Source organism: Meles meles, chromosome 13 (assembly GCF_922984935.1).
Source record: "Meles meles chromosome 13, mMelMel3.1 paternal haplotype, whole genome shotgun sequence".
NCBI classification, from domain to species: Eukaryota; Metazoa; Chordata; class Mammalia; order Carnivora; family Mustelidae; genus Meles; species Meles meles.
The window spans coordinates 78,497,353-78,524,909 of NC_060078.1; the positions used below are offsets into that span (position 1 = coordinate 78,497,353).

The 27,557-nt window shown below is 53.8% G+C and overlaps 1 protein-coding gene across 9 annotated transcripts in view; it reads left to right on the forward strand.

Annotated features, from left to right (window-relative positions):
• TACC2 (transforming acidic coiled-coil containing protein 2) overlaps positions 1–27,557 on the forward strand; it is a 186,343-nt gene that overhangs the window by 83,845 nt on the left and 74,941 nt on the right. For 8 of the 9 annotated variants that reach the window (XM_046027938.1, XM_046027944.1, XM_046027939.1 and 5 more), the window contains one exon: positions 4,194–4,319. The exons of the other annotated variant lie outside the window; for it this stretch is intronic. In XM_046027938.1, the coding sequence (XP_045883894.1) occupies positions 4,194–4,319 (126 nt within the window). The remainder of the gene's footprint in view (positions 1–4,193; positions 4,320–27,557) is intronic. 9 annotated transcript variants of the gene reach the window in all.

Here is a 27,557-nt window from a genome sequence, read left to right on the forward strand (position 1 = left end):
TTCTGAAGCCAGACCCTCCCCGCCTCCTTCTCTGACAGGAGGGTGACTCATGGCCCTTTGGAGAAGCACTTGTTGATGCAAACGTCCCTCCCTGACATTCCAGTGGGAAATCAACCCTTTGCTGGCCTGGCGAAATTTACAGTGGGCTGGTCCTGGCAGCTGGAGGTGGCAGCTGGTGGTTAAAATCTCGGACAGATTTTTTTTTTTTCCCTCTGAAAAATATTTCAGTCACTCTAGTCTGAGCACCAGCACCGGTAGAATTTAGAAACCATTTATAGCCTCTTACAGTTGGCCGGAGAAGAGCTACTTTGTAGGAATCCCTCCACTGACCCAGAAGCCAGCTCTGCCCCATTCTTAGCCATCAGGAACATAGCTGGGTCACTAGGAAGTAAGACAAAAAGGCCTTAGAGCTGCTGGTACACTGTGAATTTGATCATTTTTTTTAGCAGTTTCATGTGGTTCAAGCTAGTGTGTGTATATATACACATACACTTATATTTTAAAATTATTATAATGATGTATGGTTTATAAACCTTTATCTGTGCTTAGTAACTCTTGGTTTATGGACTATTTTAAACACCCTCAGCCCCGTGTCTTAGTCTGTGCAAGAGAAGCAGAGAACTGAAGGCCCAAAGTAGAGAAGAGGCAGGTGGGTTAGCAGAGGCGGTGGCCGACAGCCTGCGAGTGCGGGGCGAGACTCCGTTGGGAGGATCCTTGGGGCCCGTGCAGTCTAGTGCCTTTGCTTTTACAGACGGAGAAGTCACCTGGCTGAAGTCCCACGGTGGGGCCCGTCCAGAGCCCCGCCCTCTGGACTTCATGGACAATTGTGGTTTTAGTGCGGTAGCATACTTGGTCACTTACATCACAGTTACTCAAGATGCTGATTGTGTTGCGTTCAGAAAACGTTTCATCGTGTTCAAGATCCTCTGTTCAGAAAATTCAGAGAAGGGACGCCTGGGTGGCTCAGTGGGTTAAAGCCTCTGACTTCAGCTCAGGTCATGATCCCAGGGTCCTGGGATCGAGCCCCACATTGGGCTCTCTGCTCAGTGGGGAGTCTGCTTCCCCCCACCCCGCCTGCCTCTCTGCCTACTTGTGATCTGTCCAATAAATAAATAAATAATCTTTAAAAAAAAAGAAAGAAAATTCAGAGACATGTCCAATGTGCTTTCAGACATAATTCCTCCCAAAGAGTTAAAATAAAAAAGCGACCCTGTAGAATATGCAGGCCGTATCGTTTCCTCCCCAGATCCTCCCCTGGGACCGTCCTTGTCCTGGTAGTGCCTGATGAGTCAGGTGCGGCTGCTCTTCTGCCTCAGTGGTCCTCCCCATGGAAAATGTGAATACAAAAGTGGGCTTTCCTGTGATTATCCCATCTCTGAAAACTTTCCCTGAGTTATGTACAAACTGAAGTTGTTCCCTGTCACTTAAAATTGTCCTTATGTATGCTTTCTTATTTATTTTGCTTATAAAACCAGGGCACGGGCAGCACCCAACTAGAAAACAGAGATAAATCCAACAGGAGAAAACACTCATGGGGTGCCTGGCTGGCTCTGTCGGTGGAACATATGACTCTTGATCTCGGGGTTGTGAGTTCGAGCCCCACGTCGGGCGTAGAGATTATGTAAAAATAAAATCTTTTAGAAAAACACTCATAAGTTCACCACTGGAGGAGAATTACTGTTACGCCGTGGCACACATCCTCCCTCACTGCCGGGTACTCGTTCACTCGGTTGCACACTTCCTGCATGTGTGTTTATACATACGTGTACGCATATATGTATACGCTCACGGACCTCATTACAGACACGCACATGAATGTGGGTCATGCCCCTGATAGTTTTAAGACCTCGTTTTAGTTAACAATGGATACATTTACCTGTAGGTATACGGAGATCTACCTTAATCTTTTTAAATACCTGCTAACGAGCCCATTCTGTAGCTGTGCCTTCTTGTGATCCACTGTCCCCTACTGGGGGACATTTTGGTTGTTTCTAGTTTTTTTGTTTTGTTTTGTTTTTTTGCTATGATGGTCACAGTTGTGATCAGCATCTTTGCTCATACCCTGAATCATCTCCTTAAAATAAATTTTTGGAAGTACAGCGACTGTGTTGAAGGAAACAAAGTCTTTTATGGCTCTCAGTGTGTGCTGCCAAAGCTCCTGGGTAATGTTTTTCCACTCAGGTTTTTTTTATGACTTTGGAAAGTTGCTAGTGTCTGTAGCTGAGGATTCCCCTCCGGGCTGGCTCCTTCCTTCTTTTCCCTTGTACCCATTTCTCTCGGATTCCGTGGGCATGGTCCCAGGGCTCTGGGATCCTGTTCTGGGGGATTTGGAATGGTGCGTGGGAACAGTGGAGGAGGAAGGGAGCATCACAGAGTCCATGGGGTGGGCACGGGCATGGGCTGGTCTACTCATACTTAAAACATAGTTTCAGGAAACTCAGCCTAGACTTCCCCGCCTCTCATTCATCTCAAGGCCAAGGGCAGCACTTTGTGGCAGATTTTGGGCTAATTCCTTGACTTAGGATCCAGTCCCTTGACCTGGCTGTGGGGTCTGTCTCTCGTCCACCTCTGCCCTTCCTAGTCTCCATCATCCACACTCCTGCAAGAGTGACCTTTTGCATTCATTTGCTCCCAGATGCTGAACTCCTTCCTGGTCAGATAGGTGGCTTCGCTTACCTCAGACACTCTCTGTTTCTCTCACTCTTCAACCTCTGGGACACATCCTAGAGTGGTGGTTAAAAACATGGCCCCTAGCATCAGGCTTGGGTTTGTAACCTGGTTCTGCCCGCTTGCTAGCTGTGCAACCAAGGACAAGTTACTCAGCCTCTCTGTGTCTTGGTTTCCATATCCATCAAAAGAGGATAGCGAGAGTACCCACCTCACAGGACTGCTGTGACATCTATGAGCACTTAGACTAACAGTTCCTGGCGTGTAGTCATTATCACCGAGCTGGCTGGCTGGCCTCAGTTTACCACTCCACAAGGAAATAATTCCCTACTCCCTCTACTGGCCCGGACCTCCTGGTTTCTGCTCTTAGCCATCAGTATGGTTCTTCTTAGTGTCTACTACAATTGTTACTAAATAAACACGCATTTTTAAAAAAATGACTCTTGCCTGAGACTCTCAACTCCAGTGGCCTGGCTCACCTCTTTCTTGTTCACTAAGAGCCTGTGTGCATTCGCTGTCCACTCAGGGGGTGAAAGAGAACGTCCTGCCACTTACTGCCCAGAGCCAAGTTCATCAGAAAGACAAACTCGTGGTCCTCTCTGATGAACTAGTAAGACGCACCCGATTATGGGAGGGGTTAACCAGCAGAGTGAGCTAAAGTGTGACCAGTGTATGACAGTGACCCGTGTCCCTTTGAACTTGCAAAACCTGCTGCTCTTGGAGGCTGTCTGGTGTCCACCTTCTCAACAGATGAAGGGCCAGTGTTGCTTTTAAGTTTTAAGTTTCAGGGCGCCCGGCCGGCTCAGTCGGTGAAGTCTGTGACTCTTGATCCTGGGGCGAGTTTGAGTCCCACATTGGGTGTAGAGATTACTTAAAAATAGGATCTTAAATTTTTTTAATATATTTTTATTTATTTATTTGACAGAGAGAGAGATCTCAAGTAGGCAGAGAGTCAGGCAGAGAGAGAAGGGGGGAAGGAGGCTCCTCGCTGAGCAGAGAACCCGATGTGGGGCTCGATCCCAGGACCCTGAGATCATGACCTGAGCTGAAGGCAGAGGCTTAACCCACTGAGCCACCCAGGCGCCCCTTAATTTTTTTTTTTTAAGTTTTTAATGCATATAGATCAAAACTTTAAAAAATACAATTCCTAGAAAATGAAACAAGACTCGTGGCCAAGGTTTCTCAGCCTGAGCACTACTGACGTTCTGAGCCAGGTAGCTCTTGGTGGTGGGGCTGGCCTGTGCCTTGTAGGATGTTTTGCCATATCCTGACTTTTATTATTAGATTCAGCAGACGGAATTACTCTCTCAGGTCGCTCTGCAGGCTTCTAAACTTGCCCTGGGTTTCTTTGCTTTTAACGAAGCCCTCCTGGGCCAGCGCCACCTGTGGGCCGCACTTGGAGTAGCAGCAGACCCCTTGCTTTCGGCCCTGCTCTCAGTCCACGTAAAATGTGTTATTCCAACACACTGAAAACTTTTGGGAACATGTCTGAGCCTTGGTTTTTCCCTGTCCTCTCCCCTCCCCAGGTCACATGTAGCAGATGATGTCATCCAGCCAGCTGCCCTTGAGGACCTGGAAAACCCACTGTTAGTTGTCTCTTCACACCACGGTGATGCCCCCAGCCAGGTCTCCAGGGATCTGACGGCCCAGAGGTACAGGGGGGCTGGGTCTGCGTCTGGTGGTGGGACCCCGGGACCCAGGCCCTGCGGCTGCCTCCCACCTCACCCTCCCCTCCCCTGCATGCCCACCTCTACCTAGGTCTACATGCGCCTCCTACATAGGGCTCGGGCCCCTTCCTTAGGCAGCGCAGGGGACACCAGGAGGACCCTGCCCCAATGGGCATTTTAGAAATTTGTTCCCTTGTGATCTTCGAGGGCCCTGTTTAAAATAGAAGTCCTCTGGGAGAAAGGACGTGCTATTTATACCTTGTCAAGGAATGACTTGGTTAGCTGCCTCTGACCTCCCAGGACACGAGCTGCGTTAGCTGCTTGTTTTTTCTTCTGGGGGTGCCGGGCGGAGAGAGGAGCAGGCGGCACAAGGGGGAACGGGAGCAGGTCCTGGGCCTTTGCTTGGCAGAGGAGTTTGGCCAGTGGGGCCTTCCCTCACCTGCTCTTCATGCCCCAGCAGCCCCACAGCCGGCGCGGACATCCACGTCCGCTGCTCTTAACCCCACTGGCCCTTACTGCGTTTGAACCCGGCTTGCTCAGAGTCAGCCCCAGGACGTGGTTCAGATGCTAATACACACGCGCGTGCACACACACACACACACACACACACACACGGCCATCTCTCTGTGCACTCCTGCTCCTCCCCGCCCCACTCCCCGTGTATATGCGTAAAGGATTATGTCATGTATACAGACACATTTTTTCCAGTTTTACTGAGATTTAATTCACATAGGACACTGTATAAGTTTAAGGTGTTATACACATTTTATTTATTTTTATTTAAATTTAATTAATTAACATATAGTGTATCATTAGTTTCAGAGGTAGAAGTTAATGACTCATCAGTCTTATATAACACCCAGTGCCCCTTAAATCACGTGCCCTCCTTAATGTCCATCACCCGGTCACCCCACCCCTTCACCCCCTCCCCTCCAGCAACCCTCAGTTTGTTTCCTATGATTAAGTCTCTTATGATTTATCTACCTCTCTGATTTTGTCTCCTTTTATTTTTCCTCCCTTCCCCTGTGATCCTCTGTTTTGTTTCTTAGATTCCACGTTTCAGTGAGATCATATGATAATCGTCTTTCTCTGACTGACTTATTTCGCTTAGTGTATTACCCTCTAGTTCTGTCCACGTCTTTGCAAATGGCAAGATTTTATTTTTGGTGGCTGAGTAGTATTCCATTGTGTGTGTGTGTGTGTGTGTGTGTGTGTGTGTGTGTGTATCACATCTCCTTTATCCATTCTTCTGTTGATGGACATCTGTGCTCTTTCTGTACTTTGGCTATTGTGGACATTGCTGCTATAAACATTGGGGTGCAGGTGCCCTTTGGATCACTACATTTATATCTTTAGGGTAAATACCCAGTAGTGCAATTGCTGGGTCGTAGGTTAGCTCCATTTTCAACTTTTTGAGGAACCTCCATGCTGTTTTCCAGAGTGGATGCACCAGCTTGCATTTCCACCAACAGTGGAGGAGGGTTCCCCTTTCTCCGCATCCTCACCAACATCTGTCATTTCCTGACTTGTTAATTTTAGCCATTCTGACTGGCGTGAGGTGATATCTCATTGTGGTTTTGATTTGTATTTCCCTGATGCCGAGTGACGTGGAGCACTTTTTCATGTGTCTGTTGGCCATCTGGATGTCTTATTTGCTGAAATGTCTTTTCATGTCCTCTGCCTATTTCTTGACTGGATTATTTGTTCTTTGGGTGTTGAGTTTGGTAAGTTCTTTATAGATTTTAGATATTAACCCTTTATCAGATAAGACATTTGCAAATATCTTCTCTCATTCTGTTGGTTGTCTTTTGCTTTTATCAACCGTTTCCTTTGCTGTGCAAAAGCTTTTTATCCCGATGAAGTCCCAGTAATTCATTTTTGCCTTTGTTTCCCTTGCCTTTGGAGACATATCTGGCGAGAAGTTGCTGCAGCCAAGGTCACAGGTTGCTGCCTGTGTTCTCCTCTAGGATTTTGATGGATTCCTGTCTCGCATTTAGATCTTTCATCCATTTGAGTCTATTTTCGTGTGTGGTGTAAGGAAATGGTCCAGTCTCATTCTTCTGCATGTGGCTGTCCAATTTTCCCAGCACCATTTGTTGAAGAGACTGTCTTTTTTCTACTGGGCATTCTTTCCTGCTTTGTTGAAAATTAGTTGACCGTAGAGTTGAGGGTCCATATCTGGGTTCTCTGTTCTGTTCCATTGATCTATGGGTCTGTTTCTGTGCCAGTACCAGACTGTCTGGATGATGACAGCTTTGTAATAGAGCTTGAAGTTGGGGATTGTGATGCCACCAGCTTTGGTTTTCTTTTTCAATGTTCCTCTGGCTATTTGGGGTCTTTTCTGTTTCCGTATAAATGTGACACTGTATAAGTTTAAGGTGTTATACACAGACATTTTGATTTATGTTTGTATCACTAAAACAGCTCCCTGTTTGCGGTGTTCCATGGCACTAGGGAAACCATGGTGAACAGGTTGCTTCCATTTGACCCCGACCTGGGAAGCTGGTGGGGCACACCCCCCCTTAGGGAAGGCTGGAAGGGGGCTGAGATCATCCTCATCCTCCCATTTTACGGAGGGACCCGAGAGGTGAGGGGGAAGCTTTCTGAGCATTGGATGCAGGAGGACTTGGCTGGGCAGGTCTGTGGCTCCAAGAAGAACTAAAGTGCCCTTGGGTCTTGGTCAGTGTTGCCAAAGTCCCCTCCTAGCCCTTAGGCTGTATTTTAAGCGACGTGTCCCAGACCCTCCAGTGAGGGCTACTCTTAAAGCTTGCATGCAAGGCAGCCTCCTTTGCTCCTGGCACCTTACGGAGCATGTCACATCGAGTGTCCCTGTAAGTCCTCCAACAAACATCCCTAGGAGGTGAGGGGTTCTGTCCTGGACCCCTTTGCCCTTTGACATCGGGACCAACCGAGGCTCAGTCACACTGGTGTGTTTGAGGGCACGGCGCTGGTGAGTGGCCCCGCTGGGATGTGAGGCGGATTCAGCGTGTCTGCCAAGCCTGCGTGCGTTCTGACCGTCCCTGGCTGCGGGTAGAGCCCGTTTCCTCCTTCCATGACGCCTGGGGTTCCACCTACATCCCTGGCCTCTTTCAAGTCCAAGGAAGGTGACGCATTGTAGAGAAGCTGTGTCACCACGGACCGTGACTGAGAGGGATCACAGGATGCAGGAAGGAACCCGGGGTTAAGTACAGATTTTCTCAATGCTGAGAACGTGCCCGGCTTTCTAGCTTCATCTCCCAGTGGACAGATTCAGGTAGAGTCCAGTGAGCGACTTTGGTGCTCGGCCAGCATTACTGAACATTTGTCCGGGGGTGCATTAGTCTGGATTTTACTGGAAATTAACAGAAAAGGAGCCGTGCTGATGGGAGCAGGGATTGGGCCGGCTTTGGTCACTTCCACAAAATACTCCTTATTTGTTGCTTCCGTCTTCGTGAATTTGCCTCTTGCTGAGGTTTGTGTGTAACCCCGCGGTCAGTGCTCACGGCTCTCCGTGGCCTTCTGTGAACGTGCACAGAGCAGCGAGGGACGCGGAGGTACCTGGGGGGCGTGTGCCAGCTGGGGTAGAGCAGGAGACCCTGTCTCATTCCGGCTCTCGCGGCGGAAACCAAGGTCCTCTCACGGTATATTTACTGCCACGGTGTTTGTAACGTTGTGCTTTTCGTTCACGATTTTGCTGCTTACAGTGGCCCCCAAGTGGAGTTGCTGAAACGCCGTGCAGTGCGTTTCGGTGCAGGAAGGCTGTGGTGTGCCTTCTGTAGGGGCTCCTCCTGCTAGATGAGCCGCACCTGGGCCTAAGGGGCGCCGGTGCTGTTGGCTGTGAACTCAGTGATGTCTAGTACACAAGGCGTTTTCACACAGAAATGCACGTAACGCAGGGTTCCGCGGTGACCCGTTGACAGAAGGGCTGTGACCAGAAGCTTGCAGGAACCCAAGCCGGCATAACCCCTGGGGACAGCGGTTCAGAACTAGCTAATTCGGTGTCCGTGACACCTTTCTAGAATGTAACCGCGTGAATAAGAAGAATCAGCTGCCCCTGACCTTGCCGATCCCTGGGAGTAACGACGAAGGGCATTCTGGGCGGGCGGGGACTGTTAGCAACGTCAGCCCAGGCCCCGCGGGGCCAGCCCACCCGTCTGGGCCCGTTGGGGCTGCTGTGACAAAGCATCCCAGACCAGGGGCCTCGGAAACAGCGGAAATGTGCTGCTCCCAGGTCTGGAGGCTGGACGGCCCCGTGGTCGGGTGAGGACCCTCTTCCACACTGCGGACTTCTCGCTGTGTCCTCACGTAGGGGAAGCGGTGGTCGAGCTCGGCGAGGTCTGTTTGAGAAGGGCGCTGATCCTGTCTGTGGGGGTGCTCTGGACCTGGGCACCTCCCAAGGGCCCCACCTCCTAATTCCAGCACACTGGGGATTAGGGTTTCAGATTGTGAGTTGGGGGGACACTGGCACCCCCCTCTGCTCCCTTCTTCGTCCTGCCCAGAGCAGTGGCAGGAGAGGCAGAGCGTGAGGCTTGGGGGTGGGAGGAAATAGGCTGAGGAGACCCGTGACTGTCCCTCTAGAGGGCTGCCCCTCCCAGGAGCAGGGTTGGTACTTTAAATTTAAAACTTAAAAAAAGTCTTTAAGTGGGCTGGAGGGTTTGCTTTAAGCCACTTTTGTTCCTCCCTCCTGTTCCCTGTAAATTCTTTGGTGCTATATCCTTCCCTCATGAGCTGTCTTCTTTCTTTCTTTCTTTCTTTTTTAAGATTTTATTTATTAATTTGTGTGTGAGAGAGAGAGCGGGCATGAGAAGGGAGAAGTCAGAGGGAGAAGCAGACTCCCCGCCGAGCAGGGAGCCCAATGTGGGACTCGATCCCGGGACTCCAGGATCATGACCTGAGCCGAAGGCAGCTGCTTAACCAACTGAGCCACCCAGGCACCCCGTGCTGTCCTCTTTCTGAATAGGGAAAAAGAGAGATGGCATTCCTCTCTCTGAGACAGTTCTCTAGTAAGGCAGAAGGGATTTGGATGTGCCCCATCTCCTCGAGGAAAGCCTCTGGAGGACATCCAAGAGTGCTCCTTGCTCAGGGAGGAGCGTGGGAACCTGCTGTAAGGGGCTGAGCTTGCCTTTGTGCTGTGGGCCACCCTGGGCCCAGACCTTCGAGAACATTCTGCGGATGACTGCATTGTCAGTGGCCACTCATACTCCTGTCTGTTAAGTACGTTCAAAAATGTTTTTAAAGCCACAGAATTGTTTCGATGAAACCTTGCACAATACACTTGTTAAACAGAATAGAACAGGGCAGTCTGCTCACATCCCAGAGCCGCAGGTGCCTTTCCTTTCGTCAGGAATCCCAGACAAGGGTCCCTTTAGACCCTGGAGCGCTCCCTTGGACGCCGCGGGGCAGCCTCTCGACTGACTCAGGTCCGTGGAGACCAGACTCCAGTGTGCACCAGAAGAAGCCAGTTATAGCACACGTCGCTGCCCCGGCCTTAAGGTGTCTGACTGGGGAGTCCTGGGGAGCAGCTCCGGACTCGGCATTCCTACAGCTTCCCCGGTGACGGTGCTGCTGGTCTGGGCTCCACACCTGGAGAACCACGGGGGAAAGCGGGCCTGTCCAGATGCTGGTCTCCTCCCCTGTCTGGCTACCAGCAGCTCCCCAGGACTGGACACCTCTGCCCCAGCTGGTGGCTGGGGTTTCTGATTTCTGTCATCGGCAGGACGTGCCGGGAGCACAGGTGGTCCCTCCGGCCCAGGGTCAGAGCCTCCAGTTCAGAAAGTTCTGAAGTTGGAAGTACAGGGAATTCGTCCTGACTTACAGCTTCTGTTTCTCTTCTTGCTCCCAAGTCGTTTCGTTTATTGTGGCGGCATCCATGTGCACAAAAAGATTTTCAGCCGTGGGTTAGCCCGAGTGGGTTCTACTGCCTCACAGAGTTCAGCTGAATCTTTATGTAAGCGAGCGCCTTAGAAAGAACTGAATGACAAAGTGAAAGTATTATTGTTTTTGTTTTAATTTAGAAATGGAATCACCCAGGGGCACCAGCGTGGCTCACTTGGTTAAGCGTCTGACTCTTGACTTCGGCTCTGGTCACGATCTCAGGGTCATAAGATCGAGTCCTGCATCCGGCTCTGTGCTCAGTGTGGAGTCTGCGGAGATTTTCTCCCTGTCCTTCTGTCCCTCCCTCTCTCTTTCCCTCAAATAAATACATAAACTTTTCTTTTTTTTTAAAGAAAAGGGATTACCTAAAAATCTTCTCTAAATAACAGACTATCAAAAAATTAAAAGTAAATAACAGAATTCCTTTGTACCATTTAAAAGAGATCGGTGAAAGGTACATGCCGACAAATCCAAATGACGCGGCCAGTTCCCAGCGGGCGTAGGAAATCGGGGTACATCTCTGCGCCTGCTCAGGGCTTTGAGGTTCTGGCCCAGCCGGCTCCTATGAGATGGAGGCCCCCATCGGCCATGTTCAAATATTGACAATTTCATACTTCAGACGATCATGTGATGTTCTTGTGGTGGGTTTTCACGGGCCTCGAGCTGCTCTACTATATTGGGCTGAAGAAATCCCTGAATCTTGGATATCTGAGAAATCCCTGAATCTTGGATATCTGAGATGCATTTCCTTGTGTCCTCTGCCTCCCCCTGTCCTCAGTCTCTGTCACCAGGGCCTGGGAGGGCCTGGAAGGAATCCTGCGCTGGGAAGCAGGACCCAGGTGACTGGGTGACCGGTGACTGGTGGCAATTCCCGACCCGCCGCAGAGGCCCTCACGTAGGTCTGGGATGGTGCTTATGACCTTTCCTCTCTTAAGTAGACGGTTTTGCTTGGGTCAAGCTTAAAAGTAATTTTCCTTCTGTGAGCACAGGTTTGCTCTATGGAGGGAGAGAGGGTGAGAATGTACTGGAAAGGAATGGCTACCCCTGTTCAGGGTTAACTGTGCACAGCCGGCCCCCAGCTGGACGTGTGAAGGTCAGCGATGTTTAAGGGGCTGTTCGCACTCTCTCATGGGCTGGGTTTCACATACTGGTTTATCTGAAGGGAGACCAGAAATAGCTCGACGGGCCTGCCTTGGAGTGTCCGGCCAATTTGTAAGCAGGTCCGGGCACCTTGGATTTGGGCTTTGCTGCTCGGCGGCCGCTGACTGTGCTGTGTCTCCCATCACCCAGGCTCGCCTTATCGAAGCACATCCCTCTGCTGGCCCGCTGTCCAGTGCCCCGACCCACTGAGCTGAGCTCCCCGGGACAACAGCGTCCAAGTTTCTTCCCTCTAGCTTGCATCTGACTTTCCATCTGAGCTGAGCCCTTGGCCTTAGCTCTCACCCGATGACGTGATCGTGTGCACTTGGGGATTCGAGGAGGAAAAACCAAGCGCCTGTGAGGAAGGATGGTTGTGCTAATCCCTTCCAGATGGTGATGTGCAACGGGAGATAAGATGCTGTCGCCCATCTGGCCTGACAGGACCGGGTGTGTTGGGCCTGGATCGTAGGGATATTGTCACCCTCTACGACAGCCAGGTCACTCTCTTGCCTGTCCTTGGACAGGGGATTCACTTGGGAACTCTGGCCGATCTCTGAAATGCAGTTTGCTATCAGGTCTGTGGGGGATCTGCCGGGAAGGGCTCAAAATCCCAGAACAGGGAATCAACGGGCAACCGTAAGTGACAGCACCTCCCCAGGGCCGGCCTTGCGGGGCTGGCAGGCCAAGTGCTAGCCCGGCTTGGCCACTGTCCATGTTTCTCAGGTTCTTTCTGGGGGGAAACTGCATCCGAATGGGACCCGTTGTTTGCGAGCGAGGTGCTGAGTCAGGGATGGTGAGTTCTGACCGTTAATAGTGACTCCCTAGGGATCTGTGTCCCAAGGGATTGTAAGGTCCCGTAACAGCTAGTCCTAGCAGGAAAGGACGCCATGACAGTAAGTTCTGTCGGCCTCCTGGAAGCGTGGTGGCTTATGTGCCCTCTGGGAGTTAACGCTTCTCTTTGACACAAAAGGCTTACATTAAATCAACATTTCTGTCATCCTCCAAAAATATCAACACGCTGTGAATTTTGAATTCAGCTTCTTTGTTATTCCACTAAGACTTGGCAAACATTGGTTAACTCTTCAACCCGGAAAAGGCGTCTGAGAGGTTTACTAGAAAGACCTCCACCTGCCCTACCCCCAGTCCATTTTATTTTTATTTTTTTTTCCCCCAGTCCATTTTACAGGAGAAGAAATCAAGGCTCGCGAACAGAAGTGACACGGGAATAGACGTGTGAGGCCCTCATCTCCGGGCCCTGGCTGCTCTGCCGTTTCAGGGTCTGTCCAGGAGCCCCGCTGAGGGCTGGCAGGGGCACCGGGCATGGTCGAGGGCCCAGCTCCCTGAGAATGACGTCTCAGGACGAGCCCTGGCGGGTCAGGGATGCACGGGTGGAGACAGGGGCTGGCACGGAGGGGCCGAACTGTCCCCACCTGCTTCTCATCTCTGCTCTAGCAACGCTGCCCTCCGGCAGCCCAGGGGGGCGGTACAGGCACCCCGCGTAGACTCCTCCTTGGGGTCTAGAACAAGGACTGGCTTCATGGACATGCCACCCAGACAGTCACCCAGGGCCTGGTGCTCGGAAGGGCCCTGCGCTTATTTCGGTGCTGTGCTCTCACCGTCCTGAAATTCTCGATCCTTCTGGAACATGGGGCTCTGCATTTGCACTTTGCATTCATTAACATTCCACTTGGCTTGCGAATTAGGTTGCAGGTCCTGCCTCAGACTCAGATTCCGAGAAGATGGCCCAGTTGTCCCTGCTGTCTGTCAGCTGTCAGTGGCCTGCCCTACCCGCGGGGGAGGTCAGGGGCTGCAGGGAAGGAGCTGCCATGTGTTGAGCATTTAACATAGGCCGGGCTGTGTGCGGGGGCTGGAGAAGCTGCAGTGGCTGAGACTTTAGTAGGGGAGCAGGACACCCCAGCTGAAAACAGGGTGCTCAGAGGTCGGGGCCCAGCCCAGCCTGGCCTTGCACGGTGGGCACGGTTACCCCCACCTGGGGTGGGCGTCCGTGTTTGGGTGACACCCCAGGATGACTATAGGGTGGGCCGGGAGGGGCCTGAGCGGGTAGACACACAGGGGCGGCATCTGCCGGAGCCCAGGCCCAGGAAAAGCTGCCAGGAGCATCAGGGGATTGACTTGGTGAGGTTAGAGCAGGGAGAGGGAGAGGACAAGCCTGGGAGGAGACCGGGACAGGGATGGGGCGCAGGAGCCCATGTGGGAGGCCAGGGAATTTTCTCGCCTGGATTCCTAAGGCTGCAGAAAGTTTCAGGCAAAGCAAGGCCCTTATCAGAACTCGAGTGGGGTTATCCTGGTGTCTGTGGGGGTCGATGTGAGGGGACAGAGGAGGCAGGCAGAGCAGGTCGTGTGGGAGTCCGCTCAGCGGGGCGGTGGGCCTCACCAGCAGAGATGGGGGGGCCAGGACAGAGGTTCCGGAAGGAGGAGGTGACTCAGCAGGAAGGGGTGACGGGGAGGCAAGGGCAGCCCCGACTTCTGGTGCTCATCTGCGTCACCGGGCGCTTCCCTGTCGGGGCCCGACCTCCTGGTCCCTGGGCCTGGGGCAGCAGCGCGCTGGAGGCCGGGGGTTGAGGGGTGGGGGGGGGGCCATTCCTATCAGCACTTGAGTCACTTGCTTGGTCTTTGGGGTCCTGAGAGGGCAGCGCAGGGAGGACGTGGGCCCGTGGTGAGACCAGCAGGAGGGAGAGTGGAAGGGGCAGGCGCCACAGCCTCCGGGCTGACGGGGCTGCAGAGCTGAGGGGACACCCCTCGACAACACACCCCCCCCCGTGTGCTCAGGGGCGGCAAATCTGTCACCTTTGGGCACGCTCGTCAGTGGGGTTTGACAGTTGCTGGGCTTGCCCCTGTGGCTTCGGCTTCGCTCTGAGGCCACGGGTCCGAGCGTCTCCCCTCCCCTCTGCCAGGGCTTCCAGACAGAACTCTCTCCTTGCACTTGAAGTTGCACCGGACGCCGGATGTCCCCTCTCTTCAGTTTGTGTCCCGTCAAGTATAGTCTTCACGGGGCGTGCACGGAGGGCGCCCGGCCAGCGCGCCTTCTTTCGGAAGCTGAGTTTGAGATGAGGAGTTTGAGTCCGTCAGTGGCCTGATCACTGCTTGGGCCTGTGAACGAATGGAAGCTTCGAAGTGTGGAAATGGCTAAGGAGCTTAAACGCCCCCAGTAGTTCGCATTCTTCTTTTTGAGCCATTTCTCTGTAAAATAGACTCTTCCAGCCCCGTCCCAGTTGTTACGGATCAGCGTGAACCGGCGAGGCGTCCCTCCGCCTGGAAACCCCCCTCGTGCCCTTGCCGAGTTCTGTCCACCCACGCTGTGCACCTGTGGCTCGGCCTCGCTCAGGGCTTACCCCTGGTCCTGACTCTCTGGTCTGTTTTTCTCATGTCTGCAGGGTTCAGGGAAGAAGGCAGGGTGAGTTCCAGCTCTGCCTCTGCTCCTGACCCCCGACTTGGTCACAGACAGCTGGGACACCCCAGCTCTCCCCCCTGCGTGTTTATTGGGTGCTCGCTGTCGGGCAGGGGGAGCGGGGGGGGGTTGGTCCTGGCCAGATGTTGGGACGCTGATGCCATGACCTTGCCGAAGTGACCTCAGCTCCCGGAGCCTCCATGTCTTCTGTAAAGCGGGCAGGTGACAGTTGCCTCAACGGGTTGTTGTGAGGGTTATTTGGGGTCATAGATAGATCAAGTGCTCGGTGCTGGGCATGCGGGGCCAGGCACCCAACACGAGGTGCCCAGGACCGTGCACAGAGCCCAAGCTCCCCAGTGGGGCTGAGCTCCTGCTGTGTTTGCGCTGTTGATGGTCTAGGCCCAAGCCGAGGCGCGGAGGCTGAGGGGTTGCTGGCCTGGCCAGGTGAAGCCTCCTGAGCCCAGGGGGCAGCAGCAGCTGGTGTTGTGGGCACTGAGGGAGGCCCACCTGGTGGAGCAGAGCCGGTGAGGGCCGGGACGGCGGAGCTTGGCAGGGTGTGAGGCTAGAGCAACAGGGCTTTGGGTCGAGAGTCGTGAGTTCTTTGAGCCTGGTGAGTGTGGGGGGCCCAGGGCCGCCGTCCTCCAGGCCTGGGAGCCGGCCACGCGGTGGAGTCGGAGGAGCTGGAAATCAGCAGGACATTATGGACACTGACACCCAAGTGTCCTGCATTTCTGGAGCCTGGGGCTTCCTGCGGGTGCTTCCACCCAGAGGGAAGAACTGAGCCCTCACCAGAGGCTGGCAAGCCTCAGAGCCTGGCTTCAACCTTGGGCCTGCTTTCAGCCTCGCTGCTGAGTCACCTAACACCAGCTGGGCCACCTTCGGCCCTGCCAGGTCCCCTGTGGGCACCAGAGGACTGTTCCCAGGCGTTAGCCCGTGGACAGCATCGATAGCCTTGCTTTTTGCCAAAGGAGAAAACCAAACTTGTTTTGAGCTCTTTGCTTGAGAGTGTGATTGCAGTTGGCTGTCCTTCCTACCCAAATACCCTCACCCCCGGCCAGGAGGCCTGTCTGCACTCCAGGCATTTCCCGGGATGTCCAGCAGGGGGCACTAACCCACTGAAAGTGGGACCTCTCTCTTCTGAGGATCTCAAGTGGAACCCCTGCGTCCCCTCCCGCCAAGGGGTTCCCACCTGTCTCTGGCTCAGGTTCCTTGGTTACCTGTCAGCCTCTTGGCCTTTGGCTTTTCTCAGCCTTGGATTTTGGGGTGTATCCCAGGGAGTTTGCAAAGCTGTGCTGTAGTTCTCAATTCACAGAGTTCACTGCTTATAAAAATAGTATTAGGAATGATCATGCAAAAGTCTGCTCCCCAAAGTGAAACAACAGTTCAGAGTGTCCTGAGCACTCACACGGCCTCCATCAAAGACACTCCAGGTTCTGCTGGAACCTAACACAGGAGGCGTTCATGCCTGGCCCGCCCCGGGGCGGGCCAGGGCAGGGCAGGTTGGGGGCCGCCTCTGCGGGTAGCCAAGGCCCCAGGGAACAGGGCGGGGATGGAGGGAAGCAGCATGCAGTGAGTCTTTAAATAGCCCCTTCCACGTGTCTGGGGTGGGTTTGGTGGGGTGGGGGGACCTGATGAATGTGCCGTTAATGAGCCGCGTTCTGCTGGGAACAATTCTCCCGTTGTGTCCCCAGCACGTCCCCAGCTGCCACCCATGCGGATTCTCACTCCCAAGCCTCCGAACTTGTGTCTTTGCGTCCTGCTCCAGCTGGTGATGGAGCAGAAGCTTCTGCTGTCTCCCATCAGGGTCTGGCCAAGGTCTTAAGCAGGTGCCGTAGAAAGCTTTCCTTTTGCGCTTGCTGCCCCTGGAGAGGAGGGGCCTGGTGCTCTCTGCGCCCCCAGGCCCTGGCCGGGACTGCGTTAGAAACCGGGCCTGCAAGGTGTTGCCGATCCATGCCACGAGTGGTTATTTGGGCTGGAGCTGGTCTGAAGTTTACCCTTGCAGGCAAGTGTCCCCGGAACAGTGGGGATGTCCTGCAGGAGCCAACGGGTTATCAGGGCTCTCCAGAGAAATAGAGCCAGTGGGATCTGTATAGACAGAGAAATTCATGGTGAGGACTTGGCTCAAGTGATGATGGGGTCTGGCGGGTTTAAAGCCTGCAGGGGCGGCGGGCAGAGGGGGAAGCCGCTGCTCTGGTCTGAAGGCCGCCTGCTGGCTGACTCCCTCTTCCCGGGGGTATGGTCCCCACTTATCCCCTCATTTATCAAAATGGACTTGTGGTTATCTGTTTTATACTTTAGGCCTTAGTATAATACTACTTAATTTTTTTTTTACTTTTTGATTTTTTGCCACCTCGTTTTAGCTTTGGCCATTCGGCTGCCGGGCTTTGCTCTGAGAGGGTCCAGAAGGCCCAAGGCCCGAAAGAGATAGAGTCAGATTGGCATTTTTTAAAAGGCGCTTTCTCCAGCTGCCTGGCAGGGCAGGACTGGTGTCTGGACACTGACCAGGGCCCCCCTCCCCACCCCGTCCCACCCCATGTCCTGAGTCTCCGTGTCACGCCCGTGGGCCAGGACGGGACTGGGTGTGGCTGTGGTTCCGCTGCCTGAAGTCCGCCCTCCACCGCCTCCACCGCCCTCCACCTGTGGGCCGGTGCCAAGTTCGCTCCCTCTCTGGCTGCTTTTAGCCACAGGGCGGTGGCCTAGATCTACGGATCCAAATAAAACATGTCTTTTCCCCCCGCTCTGGTGGGTCCCTGGAGGTTTTCAAATTAATTTCAAAAATGCACCAGTGAAAATTTCATTTTGCTGAAATGGAAGTTGTTGCTGCTCGAGCGCGGGCCAGAATCTGAGGTCCTTCCTGGTCTCCCGGGTAGGAGGCACATCCTGCATCCGTCCCCGTTTCTGGCTGGGCCTCTCCTGGGGGAGCTGGCACGCACAGGTGTGGCCCACGCCCCGCCTCCCGCACTCCTTCCTCCCCGCCTGTGGTTGTTTTGTCTTCACCTCTTTGGGCTTGGAGGGGAGTGGTGGGCCAGCGAGACCCGGGGCACGTCTTATTACGGAATCGACAGATGTTCTGTTCTTGCAAGCGTGCTGGGTGACTTCCTGCTGCCTCCTTCTGCCTCTAATGGCAGCTGTGGAAATGATGACACAACCCCACATTCCCAGTGCAAATGGCTTTTCTCCAGGAGTTTTCACACACCTCCCCATACGCACTGGTAATCATTAGGACACAAGCCTTTGGGAGAACAGATGTGACTCTGGGAGAGGCCATGGAGAGGAGAGCAAGCTTTGTGTCCAACCCTGCCTAAAGCACAGAACTTGTCCTGGGAGGGACACTGTCGACTGCGGGGGCCAGGCTTCTGGCCTTCCCTTTGCCTCCAGCCCTGCCGTTCTGCAGCGTCCACGCTCAGTGGACCCCCTGGCCTACGAAGGTGGTCTTGAGAGCATCAGGTATCCATGCATTGAGCTGCAGGAAGCTGACTCCATACAGGCAGTCATGATAAAGAACTTTCTAGTGATGCAAGTCCGAAGCCCTCACTCATGGCAAGGCTGCCACAGCTGACCATGCGTTTTTGGACCCTCTGGAGGCTGGTGACAAAGAGCCTGGTGTGTTGGCCTATGGGCCAGGTGGGTGTGAACTTGACCCAGTGTCCCTGTCCAGAGCTGATCTGCCAGTCGGCCTGCTGGGGACTGCTGTTCCGAAGGAATGGGTTAACTTGGAGGTCTGGCCCAGGGCTGCCTGGATAGACCTGGAAGCAATGAGACGGGAGAAGCAGCTTCCTGCAAGGAGGAAGTAGCTCCATGCTGGAGCAGAAAACCCAGGGTGCAACAGCCCTGAGCAAGGCTGCCCCAAACCGCAGCCTAGGGTGGGGGCAGGCGGGTGGCCTTGGGTCACCATGGCTTCTGGTGAGATGTCCCCCGGCCCCTGCCCGCATCAGGCAGCCCTGCACTGCTTCCATCTCTCTCCCCAGGCTCATCCCAGACTTGAGAGGCTTTCCTGGCTGGAGAGGCCGTCAGTGCCCGTGTCGCTGGCCCCACCCAGGCTGGTCCCCTCTCCTCCCAGGTTAGACACGTGACCCCCTTGAAAACTGCTAAACGTCCTTTCACCCAGAGCCCTTGCGTCTGCCAGCTGCCGGCCCAGTGATTAATTCTGTAGGTGGGATCAGACCCTCCTCTCTGAAGGATGCTGATGCTGTGCTGAGCAGTCTCATTCACCTAAGCCACATGCCCTTACCTGCGTTCTCGCGCCTGCAAGACCACTTTTTCCAGGGCATACTGGGCCCGGATGTGCTGTAGAGTGTCACCCTCCTGGAGGGCCAGGCACAGGCCACCTGACCTGGGGCTTCCGGCTGCTGGTTGGTCTCATGAGTGGGAGCCGGTGTTTGGGCAGCTGGCTGGTCACGTCTGGAACCCCGCCTCCTTCAGCATAGGGGCACAGGGGAGAGGGGCTGTTACTTCACCAGTGGAGTCCTTCTGGTGGCTTTGTCCTTCTGGGCAGAGCCAGTGTGGAGAGGCGCCACCCAGGCCCCTGGCCATGTCCTTCCTTGTCCCTCTTGTGGGAAGGAGAGCGGGCAGCCAGATGGAGGTTCTCCGGAGCACAGCTGACCTTCAGCTTTGTGACCCCAGCTGGATTGCGGTCCCCAGGCCCCCGGAGTGGCCGGGAAGGGAGTCGGACCTGATGTGGGGAGCAGATGGTCTAGGGGAGCTGGGAGGGGCCAGTGAGGGTGTGGCTGGGGGTCCCCATCTCAGCTGCTGGAAGGTGGAAGCTTTCAGGGCAGGGGGAGGTTCTGGGAGCTCCCCCTCCATTCCTGGTAATGCCCTTGGCCCCGTATTATATTGGCTGCCACGTGATAATTTTAGATTTTTGCCCTTGAGGAGGCTGCTTTGCTTCCAAGCCAAGTGCGTGCCTTGGAGGTGCCAGACAGGCTGGAGGTAGGAGGAGAGACGAGGGCTTTGCCGGCAGCAGGCCTGGTCACGGACTGCCCGAGGGGAGGTGGAGAAACAGACCCACAGACCGAGACAGGGTGCCAGGCAGGGAGGGCGGGAGAAGGGCTTCTCACCAGAACATGCCTGCCTCAGGGTCCCTCCCTTCCTAGGCCCTTTCTGGCAAGTTAGTTTCTCTTATACTCAGGCTCATGAGATGAAGTCCCAGGCCTGGACCCGCTGGGGCCGGGGGAGCACAGGTGGTCGGGGGTAGAGCGGTGTGGTCAGCGGCAGAGTGGCAGATGGGGCGGGCGGTGGTCGGATTTGGAGGGCCTGCAGCCAGGGTCCCGGAAGTTTGCTGGGACCCACAATGTGCAAGGGGGATCATTTCCCCTTTAAAGCAGGGGACCCAGGAGTCAAGACCCAGGTGAGTTGGGAGGGGCGGGAGTGTGGAATCTCCAATGGCCAAGGGGAGGATGGGTGGCGAGGGGAGGCTGGAGATCATGGGACCACTGGCGGTTGTCACCATGGTTCAGCTGGGAGACGACGGTGGCCGGGACGTGGTGGTGGCTGTGAATCTGTCCTCGTGGCTTGCATGCTTTCCTTCCTTCATTCACTCATGAATGTCTGTTGAGCTTCTGCTCTGTGCAGGCCTCTGGGGGTATAGTAGTGATTCCCACACACTGGGGACCACACTGTCCTGAGGGGACTCTGCAGGGGCAGGGACTCCTGGGCGAGGCTGTGATTCTGGGGTGGGGGGAGCTCCCAGGCCAAGTCACCCGGGACCCTGGGCTCGGCACCAGCCTTTCCTCCCCATGCTGCCCAAAGCTGGGGCTCAGGAGGGGAGGGGTGTAATCTGCCATGGGCTTCCACCCAGCATGCAATCCTAGCTCTTTCTGTCCTGGCTGAAAGGCGAAATGGCTGGCCCTTCGAGGATGACTTCCCTACTTTGTGCCCCCAGTAAGTACCCCTGCTCCTGACTTTAGAAATCCATCTCCCTGAGCATCATTGCCGGGTGACTCTGTAAACCATATGGCCCTGCGGCATTTCTGGAGTTTAGATATTGGGCTCCTCTACCTCCCCATTTTTATTGGCCCCATTTTAAAGATGGGCAGACTGAGGCCCAGTGAGGTCAGAACCTTGCCCGAGGTCACAAGTTCCTGGAGCAAAGTTGTGGTAGGAGCCGTTTTGGTTGGGTGTCTCAGCAGACTCCTTTTCCAGGAAACCTGCCAGCTGGGCTTGGTGTCCCGGGGCTGCCGTGAGAGTCAGTGGGGACAGAGTGCCTTCTTGCTTTTCCATGAAACAGCTGCAGCAGCAGTCGCAGCCGACGCGTATTGAGCACTTGCTGTATGCTTGGCATGGCTGTGGGAAGAACCTTATCTGTTATTTGATTTTTGCAATATCCATGTTGGTGGGAAGTTCCAGTTTATTTTTATTGCACAAATGAGGACACCGAGGGCCAGAGGGGCTTGGTTACTTCTTTGGGTCAGCTTAAGGATTCAGGTGAATGAGCAATTTTCCCTTTTATCCATGAATCTTTCTGAGTTAGGTGAAGGAGGAAGAGAGTTTAATTCGAACCTCATTCCTGGGCACCCAGCCTTCCCCATCTCCCCTGGGGGATGATACCCTAGTATGAAGGGGTCGGGGCAGGCCCTTTGGAGAGAGATGTTGACTTCCCAGAAACAAAGGACCGCCCCCCCCCGCCCCCATATTGGGGATCGGAGGCATGTTCCCAGGCTGGGCCATCACAAAGCAGGAGCCTTTCATCTCTTTCTGGATTCTTCACTTGAGATGCAAAACCATGTAAATGTACCATGTGTTTATTCTGTGTCAAAACAGAAACAGTAATCAGCCTCTGAAAGCTGCTAGGAAACCTGGTGGGGCCTCTCCCACATTTCCTTAAAGTCAGCGGGATGGAACTGAGTCAATCTGTTGTCACGGCAAGACTGTCTTCACGTGGACAAATCAATTCCTAAAAATCTGAGTGTTTAGGAGAAGTAATTCCTTATCTTCAGACACCATTAGGGGCTAATTGCATCCAGCGACGACTAGACAGGGTGCAGGGGGAATTACACAGACCCACTGGGAGGGTTACAAAAAGGGAAATATTTTTAGGGCTTGGTAATGCACACACACACATTGTGCACACGCACGGGGGTGTACACACATGCGCACACACGCACGCACACTCGTTCAGTCTCTCCTCAGACGTTATGCTAATTACGTATCAGTAGGTGCTCGTGGATGCTATTTCTGGCCCAGCCGTTCTGGATTTCTGTTCTCTCCCGGAGCCTTGAGTCAGCAGTTCTGGTCCTCAGCTCCTGGCTTTCCGTGCGTGGCTCACAATTAGGGCAGCCCCACGCCAGGCTCTGTGTCCCTGCTATTGAGGCTGGGAAGTGATGCCCCCCAGATCGGCTGACCGCCTTGCCCTGCGAGGGGGCTGCTGCTCCGGCTGGGATTTCAGGAGGACCTGCCCTCTGTTTACAGTGAGGGAAGGAGCGAGACACCGAGAGCTTCTGAATGTGCTTGTCTGTGTTTTCATCTGGGAAGTCTTGCCCCCCTGAATGGCATCTTTGGAGCCAAGGGGAGGGACCCTCTCCCCCTGCAGACGGTGGGACCTGAAGTTCTCAACCCAGTCTGGCTCTCCAGTCTGGCTGCAGAAACCACTCTGCTGCTGATTTTGGCAGCTGGGAGGGCCCCTCTCTGTTTCCACCTGAATGTTCTTCTTACAAGATCTCTTTTTCCTGGTACCAAGTAGCCTCTAAAACCGGTCGGCTTAAGCTCTAGAGGAACTCTGTGGATTAACACATCGGCATTCAAACTAAGTACAGTATTTGAGCTCTTAACAGGCACTGGAAAGTGCTTATGGAATTTTCTGTTCTTGGAACTATTTCCTGGAGAAGAAAGGGAGAGAACGCTGGTTATGTTCTCCGTCCAAGAGGGAGGCGTCTGGTGTGGCACGTCGCTTGTTTCTCTCTTCCCAGGTTTGAGGGGAAACTTGACTATTTCTAAGTACGAGCTTGAACGTTGGAGGTCAGAGTTTTGTTTGGCCCGTGATCAGGGGCCACCCAGTTTTTGCCTGGGACCTTAAACCTCGTTCATAAAAGTTGTTAGAGGAACAGGTCTAGAAAAAGACCATTAGTACCTGAGAAAGGCCACTTAAAAATGAATCTGCTTAATAAGTCAAAGTTTTATGCTAGTAGCACGGAAGGGGTTTAACTGGAACTTTACCTTGAAAAAAGAAATGAAGAATTATGAAAACGGTGAGTTTTATACTGAACAAGATGTAGGCTTCCCTGATAACTATAGGCTACTAGTTAGAACGAACAAAGAAGTCTGCCCCAATTTTTCTGCCCGGTTTTCAGGGTCGTGTGGTCCTTACGTCACGTTTGAGTCTCTTCTCCATAAATCCACGGGGCCTCAGCAGTTCACTGACGGGCTTCTCTCTGCTCCTTAATCTGGACGTTCCCTCTTCAAAGCTGCCTCCTTCTTCATGCTCCCCAGCTTCTCCTCTTGTATGGCTCACCGATGGCCACCTGTCACGGCTTCACGTGGAAGGGCGTCCCACCTTCTGCAGAATCCAATTCACTGACCTCACGGGGTCCTGCGTGTTCTGCGTAGGCTTCCTCTGCCGTCGGTGGCGTTGTGTATTTGCCCCGACAGTCATGGAGAGACAGCTGGCAGCGACTTTGGAAGCCAGGAGGGGCTTCCTTCCCTACTTGAGGGGAGGACCGAGTCTGTAAGTGGTTGCTTCATTGCTAAAGGCCCCCGGCAGGCTGACCTTTGCTTCCTCTTCTATAACCAAGTTGCCTTGATACCATGGATGCTTCGAGATGCTTTCTGTGGGACGGGACAACTCAAAATATATCCTCTGGGGACTTCTTCGCTTTCTGATCTTATGATTGCTGGAGGGAGCTGAGTAGCGGCGACTCTGCTCACAGGGGCAGCCCGATGGCACGGAACACTATATGGGTGGAAGGCTGTTGTCGAAGGCATGGTCCACCATAGTAAGGTCTCTTGGCAGAGGGCCCACAGGAGAGAGTATGTTGAGAACGGCAGTCACGAGACACCTGCTCATCCGTGGAGTGGCCTTTTTTTTCCCCCCAAACCTGCTGGGTTTAATGAATTATGTAGCTGCTTGCGATTATTTCCCTTTTACCTTGGCTGTTGGGAAACTTAGGGCCAGACTTGCAGCTTAATCGAACAAAGGCTTCGATAAGTATTTCTGGAATAACCTTACCCCCTCTGGCTTTTATACACCTTTTCTAGCCCAATTTCTTTTGTGCTCTTTTGAACTGCAAGCTTAAATCTTTTCTAAATTTAGGTAGATATATTTTATAAAGGATGATCTCAGGAGTTCTACCATTTCCATCTCAAACGAGCTGAATGAATTTGGTAAAGAGAAAGATTTCGAGGCTCTTATTTCATCTTCTCGGATGTGGTGTTTGTGTTACTGACTCCTCCTCCATGATGAGACTTCGTGGCTCTAACTGAAGTTTTGTGTAGACCTGGTGTTTTCTGCACCAGTCTGGCTGCCTTTCTTCTCGTGGGCATCAAAGACTAACATTGTAACCTGCGTGGGTAATTTTGAAACAAAAGTAAGTCTCATCTCTCTACCCATTTCTCTTCTAGCACATTTTGGGGTGCCTTTCTGGGTGTGGCAGTGAACCCCTCAACCTCCAATCTTGATCCTGACAGAATTGAAAGGATTTACCCCCTTGAAGGGTAGTCTTTGGAGCTGTCTTTGCTTGGAAGGAACTCTGGAGGTTCTCATGTGTAGAGCTGGTATGAAACTGACAAGGAAAACATAAGGTAGATAGCTCTTTCCAAGAAGAAAGACAAAGAACTTTCTGGAAGAGATGGGGTTTTGCCTGAGCTTGTGCTTCAGCTCAAGAAAACCACTCAGGCTCCTACGCGCAAGCATCTGAAGTTGAATGTTGGAGTCTAGAAGATGAATAGATACCCGTGGCCCCGGAAACGGAAGAACCCATTGATCTTCTCCCCTTTCTCTGTTCATCAAATGATGGGAGACTTTTGCCAGGACCTCTTCCCATGCCCTCTGAGGCATCCCCTGCACGTGTTCATGGAGCCCTGGCTGTGCGTAGGGCATGCTGCAGGGCTGGAGAGCAGAGTGCAGGTGCAGACACGTGGATAAAGTGGGATGAATGGCGTGAGCAAATGCCAAGGCTCTGAATTGCAAGTGTTTGAGAGAAGTCTGAGGGCCAGACGGGACTCTCCCTCCCAGGAGCTGGCCCAGAGCTGGGGCTGATACCCAGGAGGCATCAAGAGAGCTGGGGAAGGTGGGGAGGGGCTCCTCCGCAGCAGTGAGGTCACAGGGAGGACCCTGCTTCCTCCAGTCCAGGGTGGAGTGAGTCACGAGATCAAGCCCAGGATGCGGAATTGGGACTTCTTCCCGAAGGCTGTGGTCAGCTTTTGGAGCAAGTTTGTGTGACATAAAATCTGTATCTCCAGAGCCCAGGGAACAGAACCCCAGATCCGTAAATCCTGGTGGGGAAACCGTCAGCAGTGTGCCATTCCTTGCCCCACCCCAGTCCTGTTCCTTGGCCAGTCCTGCGGGTCTCAGGCTCCTGTTCACAATTGGATGTGGAACTTGGCCACACAGGAGGCCTGAGATGGAAGCGCTCCCACCAGCTGGAACCTCGGGGGAGGGCAGTGAGCACAGAGTCGTGGGACAGGGCATGGATTTTGGGGGTCCCCAATGGAGGAGCGAGTTGCCAGCAGGCAGTGGTGGTCCTGGCGGAGCGGGAGCCTGGCTGGAGTTGGGCTCCCTAAAGAGAACGTGCTCGTGCTTTTCCTGCAGTCCCCACCACGGGACGGTGGACGGTGGGGAAGGCCAGCGACTAGAAGAAACAGGACCTGGGCCATTCTCCATCTGTGTTTACATTCTTCGTGCTCTCCAGATGGATTTTTTCTGTGATCTGACCTACTTTTCTTTAGTGTGTGCTTGGGCTAATTAGCAGTGCAGGGGTCCATCGGTCCTGTTTGGAGAGCGTGGCTGCTATGGCAACTGGAGACTTCTCCGAGGCCGCAGGCCAGGACAGAGCCGCTCCAGTGTGTGTTTCCTAGGGTATCAAAGATGCTTCAAAGGGCTCGCCCTTCTGGACTGTGGCTCAGTCCCTCGGACCTCACTGGCATTTAAGAGTCTCTACCAGAGTTTCTCTCTCAGTTACAGAGGTTTGCTTCTCTTTCCGATATGTGTCAGTAACCTGAGGATAGGCTCATCTTATTCAGCATTTATAGGCCAGGTACATGGCAGGTGTGTTGATATGTGTTGATTCCCTAATAGCTTTAGAAATGATGGCTGCATCCCTTGATTTATCTAGTTTTCTCGGGTCTGGGAGACGTCCCTGGGAGGGTTGGTAGGGGAGCCCATTGCCTAAGTGGGCTTAGCCTGCTTCAGGGTCCCAGAGTATGTGTCCGATGGTCCGAAGGCCCCAAGAGGGGCTGAGTTCGGGATCTCATTGCAGCCACGGTTAGGAGCTCCAGGGATCACCGGTTTGCTCTGGAAGGGAAATGCTCTGCTCAGGGTGGCCCAGGTAAGGTCTAGAGAACGGGCTGGGAACGAAGAGGTGGTAAGGAAGGAAGGACCAGCTGGGCCGCGTGAAAGGTGGTCCCTCCCGGAAGGTTCGGGGTCCACACAGGGGAGCCACGGACATGACATCTGTAGCCTCAGCCCCAGGTCTCGGCCCGTGTGGGTGCGCAGTGTGGGCGCACGTACCTGAGGGAGCGAGCGGTTGGAGCACTCACTGCTCGCACTTCAGTAATTTCCGATGGAATCTGTGCTTTGTCACTGTACAGACCCATGATTCAACATTTGTGGAATGATCTGGGTGGGACGGGGTGAGGCGGGGAGGAGGGGGAGGCAGTGGACAGGCAGGAGTGGGAGGGGCAGGGGTGGCGTCTGGTCATCAGCCGTCCTTGAGCAGGACCGTAACCCGGGGCTGGGTCCGCAGAGCATGGGCGTGGGGTCCAAGCTCAGCAGCTTGTCTTGGGCAGCCTGGGCGGCTGTGGCAAAAACAGCACGGTCTGGGTGGCACAAGCAGAAACACATCCGGCTCCCAGTTCTGGGGCTGCAAGGGTGACGGTGTGGCCAGGTTCCCAGTCAGAGCTGTCTCACTGGTTTGTGGAAGGCAGCCTTCTTGCTTGTCCTCACCTGGCAGAGAGGGAGAAAGGGGCGGGGTGGGGGGGGGGCGGAGATCAGAGTGAGTGCACCAACTTGGGACGCACCTGCAGCCCACAGCAAGACCTTGTCCTTCCAGAACAGCTCTCCCTTCCCCCACCCCCCTTTTCTCATTTTACGTTTTCTGTCGGCTCAGTTACTAGATGACCAAATCTGTTTCATTTGTGCATAAACTAAGCAGCAAGAAGTAGTCAGTGAGGCCGTGAGCCCGCGTGCAGGCTCACCTTGTGTGGATTTGTGTGGTATCGCCGGTGCCCGCGCTGCACTTGTCTCTGCCCTGGTTCTTGGGGGTGCTTTTGGCCTCACTGAGTTGGTGGCAGCCTGTGAAGTGTCAGTGGGTCCTGACGTTAGAGTCGTTGGGACTTAAAAGCACCTCATTTTATTGCTTCTCTATTTCCTTTATGGCACTGACTTAGGGGAAAATGCTTCTCATAAAGAAGGAAAGAAAATTAGCGCTGCTCAGCAGCAGTTAGAGTCCTGCTCCTGGGACCCTAGGTATGCACATATATTATCTGATTTAATTCCCCAATATCCTGCAAAATAGATGCTTTCTCTCTTTTGCCAGCTGGGGAAGCAGAAGATCGGGATGGTTAAGTGGTTGGCTCCAGGCCACCCCACAATGAAGGAGAAGCCAGGATTTGAATTCCAGTCTCATTTCGAAGCTCTCTCCAGTTTTTGCGGCGAACCCCTACCCGCGGAG